The sequence below is a fragment of the Rutilus rutilus genome (assembly GCF_951802725.1).
Source record: "Rutilus rutilus genome assembly, chromosome: 7".
Lineage (NCBI taxonomy): Eukaryota > Metazoa > Chordata > Actinopteri > Cypriniformes > Leuciscidae > Rutilus > Rutilus rutilus.
Window position 1 is genome coordinate 16,100,186 of NC_140221.1, and position 9,139 is coordinate 16,109,324.

Genomic DNA, 9,139 nt, shown 5'->3' on the forward strand with positions numbered 1-9,139 from the left:
CGCACACTCTGGGGACAACAGAGACTTATTTTACATATTGTAAAAAGGGGCATTATACCACCCCTTTAAACATGTTTTAGACAAACCCTGTTACAAACAGAATGTTTTGTTGTTGAAGAGCTAAATTACATTTTCAGACTTTCTGAAAATAATCATAGGCTAATTTAAAAATTGGATTTTGTTTTTTTCCCATTCAAATGAAAAGATGTTAAAATCACCTGAATTAGGGACTTATGTTTTATATGGATAATGTTGCCGAAAACAACTGTTGAGATGCTTCCTTTATTGTATCTTCTGATACTGAGTAATAATCTTTTTTCTCAGGCCCTCATTTCAAAGATAACATACAGACTTTTAAGTCAACAAAGTTTAATCCATCCAAAAATACGCATGCCTTGGACCAGAGGTTCTCAGCTCGGGATTCAGATGACACTGCAGAAGATTTCAAAAACTGTGTCAATGTAACAATCCAGCTTATGGGTTTGTGTCAGAATTTCACTAAACGCACTAAAAGAATTATGGAACCTAAAAAATGCACTCTAAAAATAGTTGAGAATACCTGCCTTTGAAAAACTTTATGAATACCTTTACCAAAAAAGAAGTATACTTCAAGTTAATTTAATTAAGTATACTTAAGTAATGTTCAAGTATATTTTTAAGTATACTTAATGTAGTATACTAATATCAATGTACCAGAAGTATACTTTTAAGTTTAAGTGTAACTGTAAACTTTGAGTGTACAACTAGTTTACAACTGTTTTTCGTTGTACTGCAACAAGTGAACTAACATGGTTTACCAGTTAAGTACTTGTAGCTATTTTTTTTAGTTTATGATAGTACACTTTAAAGTAAAATACTAGTTTAGTATAGTTTTATACTGCAAGTACACTTGTGAGTTTTCTTTAAGTGAACTTAACATCATAATTATTTATTTATTGCACTTTAAAGATATCCTATTTAGGTATTCATTTTTATACTTGTAATATACCTTTAACTCCACTTTAAGTAGATTTGAAGTATATTCCTGTACACTACCAGTGGACTAAACAAAAATTCTCAATCTCAAAATTAGAAACATATCAATATTTACAAAAAATGTACGTTCATTAAGACAGTATGCAAAACTATGTGAAAGAAAAGTATTTAATAAGCTACTCAATCAAAAGAGTAAACAAATGCCATGTATACTTTGAATACTTAATTATATCTAAAGATGCAAGTATAGGCCAAACACTTTTCTGTCAGTATAAGTCAAGTATAGGCCCAGTTAAGTGTAATTTTAAGTATACTTCTGAAAAGGGCATCAAAAGTAGACTAAAAGTATACTTTCTTGTTTTTATTTTAAAAGAACTAAAAGATTTTAGAACTTATTTTTTGTAAGGGTTTTACATTTCAACCCATTTGACTTTGCAAGGCCAAATTCAGCAGCAGTGCTACACAAAAATGTGGCCACAGCGAGATGGACAAGTGAAAGCAATGATGTTGCACTTTTTAGCATGTGACCCCAAATGTGACATCTCATTCCAGGACTGGTCAAGAAAGTGGACTCTTCTGTAAGTATCTGAGGTTTGCAATCTCTCTGGTGTCTTGGAGAATCACGTTACAGAGTAACTTAGAGAATGTCTGGCGTGAGGAGCGCTCAGCACACTGCACCCTTTGTGCTCCTCTCGCAGGTGCAACAGCTGAGAGAAGAACAGCTGTGACTGACCAGCCACAAAGTCCATAGCAAGACTCTCCCTCGTGCTCAAAATAACAAAATAAGGACTTTCCTAACTGTTGTGGACTGTGTGAAGTCTTATTTAGAAAGTCGTTAAAGCCACATCAAAAAAGCCACATGGATTTAGAATGGTTAGGTTAAATCGTCCCGTGGTGTTGCAAGAACACAAGCATTTACAGTTCATCTTGCTGTCATTTAATGTGCTAAATTTCAATAACACTATGTTTAAATTAGAGAAACGTCACTAAGTCACATCTGTTTCCTATTGATTTAGAGTGAACAAGTCTTTTCTGCCATTTACTCTGAATTAAATGGATCCTGATGCAGATCATCTGGTGCTTGGAGGAGATTTTGACTTTTTGAAATGTAAATATGGACATTTTAGATGCTAAAATGTTTCAGCAGCATAAATTAATAGATTTCAAAGATATAAAAGACGTATTTTGACCACATGAAATGTGACCAGTACAAAGTAAGAACTTGTTCTTGGGTTTCCTTTATTCATTTAATAGGCTCTTGGTCTATCAGTACATCTGGTATGGGTCTACACAAGACTCACAGGTCTCTAACACAAACATCTTAAGCCTACACCTTACCAGAACCATTCACATTTTTTTACCCTCAGAACCACATTCACGTCAAACACAGATTTGCAATGACGCATCCAGGTGCTTTCGCGAGGCCAATGTCAATAACCCAAAAGAGACAGCTGTTTCTATAGCCACTGCTGAGGATCGATTCACCCATGAGAAGCTCAATGTCTGAGACTCAACACATTGCCGTCCAGACTGACCAGAGAAAAATACATTTCAAAGAATTCTCTGTACGCCCAATGGCGCACTAGCAATTTTTTTTTATGCGTGGAAACACTTTAACTCAGCATTGACTCTGTGATTCCATAGATTGTGAAGTTCACCACAAATAGCTTCACTTTTGTCCCGCTGCTGTTGTTCCACAATCCCAAACATGTGTGACAGAAGCGTGCCATGTGATTGCAGGCCTCTCCCAGTCCTCACGCAGACAGCTGCCGTTCTGATGACAGTGCGTATACATACCCCTCTGAGCCATTTAAACTTTAAAGATCCTCCAGAGGAGGTTGTGAGCATGTGAGAGTTCCTTCTTCACTCTCTCGGTCGTTTCTCCAAAAGACCTGGTGGTTTAAAACAAACAGACAAGTTGTCGACAAATCCTTTTATTTGGGTCACAATGGGAGCGTTTATCGCCAAGATGTTGCTGCCCACCATCAGCAGTTTGGTGTTCCTGCCTGCCGCCAGTGTGGCCGCCAAGAGGGGCTTCCACATGGAGGCCATGGTCTATTTCTTCACAATGTTCTTCATAGCGGTAAGATAATGGGTGCTTTTATTGATGTGTAATGAAAAACAGCATTTTCTTTATTCATTTGAAAGATGTGTGGAGAAATATTCAGTACTAAGAGATTTCAGTATCTTCAGCTTGTGTATCTGTCATTAGTAATGATGTACTTGTGCTTAAAGGGATAGTTCACCCAAAAGTGAAATTTGCCATAATTTACTCACCCTCAAGTTGTTCCAAACCTGTCTGAATTTCTTTCTTCCGCTGAACACAAAGGAAGATATTTTGAAGAATATGGGTAACCAAAAAGTTTATGGGCCCCATTGAAAAATACTATGGACGTCAATCTGGCCCATATTCCGACATTCTTCAAAATATATTCTTTTGAGTTCAGCAGAAGAAAGAAAGTCATACAGGAACAACTTGAGGGCAAGTAAATTATGACAGAACTTAATTTTTTAGGGTGAACAAACTCTTTAAGGGGCCCTCCACACAGAACACGGTCTTACATTTGAAAATGTCAAAAGCAGCGCAAAATGAATGGTAGAAAATAATGTGTTTTTAAAGTTGACACACTGTCTTAATGTAGTGCTAGTGCGTGACGCGACACAATGGTGAATCTAACTTAAAACAACTTTAAACATGCAAAAAACCTACATAACAGGTATGATATTTTCATTTCAATTAAAGCGAATTTTAGGTATATTATTTATTTTACCTTGACATGTCATCTTAACAAGATGCAGAAAAAGTTGAGAAGTGGTGCAATGGTCAAAGATGGATCTAACTTCAGGTAGAAAAACAATTGAAAAGGATTTATTGGAATGTAATAAAACTTTCTTTGTGACATGGCCTTGAATTCTCAATGCATTACAAAAACAACCAATGAAGTAAAGTTTACAAAACTCAAGCTACTTCAGTTGGCCTAATCTGAATCACAACTGATAATACAACTAGAGGCATCTCTGACTACGGCCATAAAAAAAAGGGCTTGTTCATACATTTTTTCAGACAAGAACACGGAAAGTTTCATCTAATCTATTCTAGAGCCTTTTAAATTTACATTTACAGCAGATACCTCTCTATCAAGGTGACTTAGCAGTCATGTGTTTTCTCCATCTGTTCTCAGATTTACCATGCGTGTGATGGTCCGGGCTTGTCCATTCTCTGTATCATGAAGTACGAGATTCTGGAGTACTTCAGCGTGTATGGCACAGCTATCTCCATGTGGGTCACACTACTAGGTGAGCAAATAATAATAGCATCTCCATATCCTAATGGTGAGCAAATCTCAATAATGTTCTGTAAAGGTATAAATCTTTTTATAATAAAGTACACGTGCACTCCCACGGGTCAAACAGTCAAACAAAGTGATTTAAAATACTATTTTTCGTGAGAAGTGTGACAAGTGTTTATATCTTGCATTCCGGTGTGTCATGTAAAGAATATGTGTCCATTTGCTCTCATCCAGCACTGGGAGATTTCGATGAACCCAAGCGCTCTTCGCTCACCATGTTTGGTGTGTTGACCTCGGCTGTGAGGATCTACCAGGACCGCTGGGGCTACGGCATCTACTCCGGCCCCATTGGAACAGCTGTCTTCATGATAACAGTCAAATGGGTGAGTTTGAGACACATCAGATGCAGTGCTTTTAAGGCTACGTTTACATTAATCCACATGCATTTTCAAGCGTTTTTCAAACATTTCTCGTTCACACTGAAACTTCGCTTAAATCTTCTTTCTAAAACGTAATAAAAGCCCTCTGAGACGATACAGAGAGGCCAGACATTATACAGTTCTCATACTGTCTTCTGGCTCGATTATTTTTTATCAGCAAAATATCCCACCAATTACTGGCGTGTCCAGGTCACACTTTCCATTCAATGTATGGTTTAAACACTTCAACGTTTTGCCACAAGACAGCAATTGCGAGTATATTTTCTGTCATCATTGCAGGAATGTAATATGAAGATTGTACAAAGAACAAACATTTATCTTTAGCAGCACTGTGCAAGTGAATAGAACATACTGTAGCTGGTACATGCCGGTATAAACATAGATATCTATAGACCTAATGTAGCCCCGCCCCTTTTCAGCGCTGCGCTCGTTGTGTTCTGTCTTCCGGTTTGTATTTCCACAGCATGAAGGTAAAATCTTACGGATTTATGAATGAAGCGCTCATTTTAAAAATCTTCCCGGTCTACTGACATATGTTATGACATCCGCTTCAAACATTACACTCATAACTTTCGTTAACTCTACAATAAGTAAATACAATTACTCTTCGACAGCGATGCGAAAATATAAAGAGCTACCACAAAAACGATAAAGATGGCTGCACGGTTGTTTCTCTGGTGCATAAGGTCTATAGGTGCAATATGCGTCACATGACTAAACCAACACTATCTCATGACCAATTCGTAAACAATGTAAACAAGCGAGTAAAAGGTGACTAATTTGTCTAAACCCCAGTGAAGGTTTAGGGGCGGGGTCAGGGGTAGGTCATTCGTACGAATTCATACAAATTGGGCAACTCGTAAAATAATGACCGATTTAGCAAAAATCACACGAATTCATTCAGGTGAGGTCGTATGAATTCGTACAAATTAGCCACCTCGTAAAATTTGTACGAATTGCCATGAGATCGGGTTGGACTAAACATGCATCATCGGTTTTGAATTCTTCTGATTTCACAGTCCACACTACAATGCAAAAACAGTGTTTTCACATGTATTTACTTTGGAGTGTGTCTTCAAAAAGAGGGAAAAAACGCCATCTCAGTGTGGACGGAACATTGAGAAACATATTTGTTTTCAAATGCATCAGATTAATGTAGCCATAAGAGCGAAGCTCAAATAAGCTTGATGAGGAATTGTATTTTGCTCATATTGACAACATGGAAACTCAAGATTTTATTATCAACCGCAAATGCTTTCGCAAGGTTTTACAATATTGTTTTTTCATTGTTCCAGTTACAGAAAATGAAGGAAAAGAAAGGCCTTTATCCAGACAAAAGTGTTTACACTCAACAAGTGGGGCCAGGGTTCTGCTTCGGTGCTCTTGCTTTGATGCTTCGCTTCTATTTTGAGGTAAAAATATGATGCAGCTCTTAAACAGCTACTGCAACTGGAGGAACACATTACACAATTTGTTAGAAAAGCATGTTTGCGTAACTGCGGTAATGACTTGCTCATTTACTCCTGCAGGAGTGGGAATATGCTTATGTCCACAGTTTCTACCACGTGTCATTGGCTGTGTCCTTCATTCTGCTGCTGCCCAAGAAGAACCGCTACGCCGGGACGGGACGCAATGCAGCCAAACTTAAATGCTACACCCTCTGCTGCTGTGTATGATGCATCTTTTTATCAGAGCAAAGCTGTAGAGGTGCTTTCCTTACACTGAAAGCCTCTTTAAGATGACAAACAGTCATCATAGTGAGCATTTAAAGGGACTGTTCACTCAAAACTAAGAATTATGTCATCATTAATTCTCTCTCACATTGTTCCAAAAACTTTCTTTCTTCTGTGGAACACAAAAGGTGAAATGTATAGTGTTGTTCATAACGCTTTGATTAGAGCGAATGTGAACTCGATCCTTCGAGAAACAGACCATGCAAGTCGTCATTCACCAAAAGTCAAAAAGAGTTCACGAGAGCTCATTAGAGAAATAACCATGTCCGATTTAAGAGAAACATTCTTTTGAGTCAGATCTTTTCAATGACTCAGTTGATTCAGTGCACAAAACTTGTCTGTGTTCTCAGTGATTCATTTTGGGAGGGGGACATTATCAGTGTATAATGACTTAATGGTAACACTTTATTTTAATGTGACGTAGTTACTACATGTACTTACTATAGTAAGGAACTAACCCTAATGAATTATGAAACCCTACAGTCATTTTTAATTGTACTGAAGGGGTACAATAAGGGTTAGGTTTAGGGTAGGTTTTGTTGCTATAACTACCATACAATAGGTATGTTTTTGATTTTATAATTTATTGGTATGGTTTTTTAATAGCTTTTATTTAATACTGCATAAAATTCAAAAGCAATGTAATTTAGCCTTACAAACAATTCCTAAAGCATAAAATAAATGTAATTGAAAAGATAATTTCAGTCAATGGCATTCACACTTTTTTCTTTGCGGGAGGCTCTTCTTTGAAGAGACGTTGTTTGTAGTGCTGCGGAACGTAGACAGACTCTTCTCTAAATTTCTGTCTGTTCGTCACAAAAAAAGGTTTTCGTATCACTTCAGACGACTTGGAATATAGTGTTTGTTGAATGGACCACTTTTATGATATACTTCTACGGTCCTTTTGAGTCCTATTTATGCTTAAAAGCCTGAGTCTTCGTTCATTGCAATTTGAGCTACTGTACCATGTAAATTCTTTCTTCACAGAAGAAAGTAAGTCATACAGGTTTGGAACAACATGAGGGAAATTAAATGATGACAGAATTGTCATTTTTGGGTGAATTATACCTTGAATTTCCCAGAGATTGTCCCTCATGTTAATCACACTCCTTTTTTCAATGGCAGACATCACAACCTCAGATGAAGGAAAAAGCAAGGACTATCTGGACTACTCCTCAAAAACCCTGGATGCGGACATGTGGTCCTGGCCTGCCATTAGACAAATCCCGGCCACGCACCATGTAATGCAATAAACTGTGTCTGTTAACAGCACCCTGAAAGTGAGGAAAGTTATACGACCTCCCAGCAGGCCAAGTATGCCTTGGACAACTTATTCGTAGGGATAGCATGATGCCCTGGTAGTCAAAATCACTGAAAAGGTACTGAAATGTATGTTTAAAGACTCATTGCAAGATAAAGACTGTGACAGTGAAGACTTTCCTCATGACAAGGAGAGTTCATCTGAAAAGAAAAGACCAAGACCAAAACTGGATTTGACTCCTCAAATACAGCTGGAAAGTTTATGAGTCACAAAAAAACAGCAGACACATTATCTATCCAAAATGAATAAACTGTCTTTCAAAGGTTCCTCAGTAGGGACCACTTGTCTATGTCCATTTAAGAGACTGTAAAAGAGGCCATTAAATTCTTTATATTCATCTATTTGTGCCAGACAGGTCAGACATCATCTGGGTACAACTAAACTCTAAACTAAACCTATAAAGAAGCAAACAAACGGTTTGATATATATAGCGGTGGATGGAGGGAGATACATTCTTTAAGTAAATCAGGAGGTCTGTAGAAATTGTTTCTATGTAAATATATTTATTCATTAAATTCATGTCATTTTATGTATCTTTTTTTTTTTTTTTTTACTTTTTGAATAAAATCGTTTTTTTATGATTTATTGCAGTATTTATTTTGAATAAGTCTGTTTGTGTACATTCAAGGAAAATTAACTGTTATATTACAACGTTGAGGAAAGAAAAATCTTGTGGCTTTCTTAAAACTTCATTGGATTTCAGACTTCAGTCCATTTAAGTCAGTCCATCTGCACGCTCCTAACACTCTCCAAAAATTACAAACATACGCGGCATGTTTTAGACAAAACAGTCTCCCAGCAAACGTGAATGAAATTTTGGTCTGCAAAGACTTCTTTGACTGGAGGCCAGGCCACCAGCTCCTTTGCCCAGAGAAAGGTGTTTTTGTCTGGGGGGGAAGCTGGCAACTCGTGACTCTCCTGGCTGTCTGTCCTAATCTGCCAAAAAGAGTAACCTTACACTTTTATTACACCAGTGTGAAGCACTTATGGGCTTCATTATGACCACTGTCTGTTTAAAACCACTTTGTTCGTGGTCTCTGCCCCCCCTCCACACACACACTGTCTGAGGAAACTCCACCAAGCCCCAACACCGCAAGGTTCATTCGAAAGCAAACGTATCTAGATTGCTGGTTGGCAGCATGGAATTCACAGTCTGCCACAGCCCTCTTCCACTTCTCAGCCCCTTTTTTTGTTTCTGAGGTAATGCATTTAAACCAAGAAGATCAACTATCTATTCCTTCTATCGCAGACATATTTTTTTGATGTTTACTGTCAAGCTTAATGTGCTTCTTAAAAACGTATAAACTTACTGTACTTACCAGTATGGAAGTATAGTAGAAGAACCTAATGAAAAGCTTAAGCTAATGCAGTTAATTCCTG

The 9,139-nt window shown here is 37.5% G+C and overlaps 1 protein-coding gene across 1 annotated transcript; it reads left to right on the forward strand.

The window, feature by feature from the left end:
* Positions 1 to 2,854: 2,854 nt before the first annotated feature.
* Positions 2,855 to 8,667, forward strand: mymk (myomaker, myoblast fusion factor). The gene is made up of 6 exons (XM_084414004.1): positions 2,855 to 3,058; positions 4,158 to 4,272; positions 4,500 to 4,648; positions 6,001 to 6,117; positions 6,235 to 6,375; positions 7,564 to 8,667. The coding sequence occupies exons 1-6, from the start codon at positions 2,924 to 2,926 to the stop codon at positions 7,681 to 7,683; spliced, it is 777 nt and encodes a 258-aa protein (XP_084270130.1). The 5' UTR covers positions 2,855 to 2,923; the 3' UTR covers positions 7,684 to 8,667.
* The last annotated feature ends 472 nt before the right edge of the window (positions 8,668 to 9,139 follow it).

Excerpts from the sequence above, each read along its gene's own strand:
- mymk (XM_084414004.1), top strand. The coding sequence starts at position 2,924 with ATGGGAGCGTTTATCGCCAAGATGTTGCTGCCCACCATCAGCAGTTTG. Across the intron at positions 4,649-6,000 it reads TCATGATAACAGTCAAATGG|TTACAGAAAATGAAGGAAAA; the intron begins GTGAGTTTGAGA and ends TCATTGTTCCAG. Across the intron at positions 6,118-6,234 it reads TGCTTCGCTTCTATTTTGAG|GAGTGGGAATATGCTTATGT; the intron begins GTAAAAATATGA and ends TTACTCCTGCAG.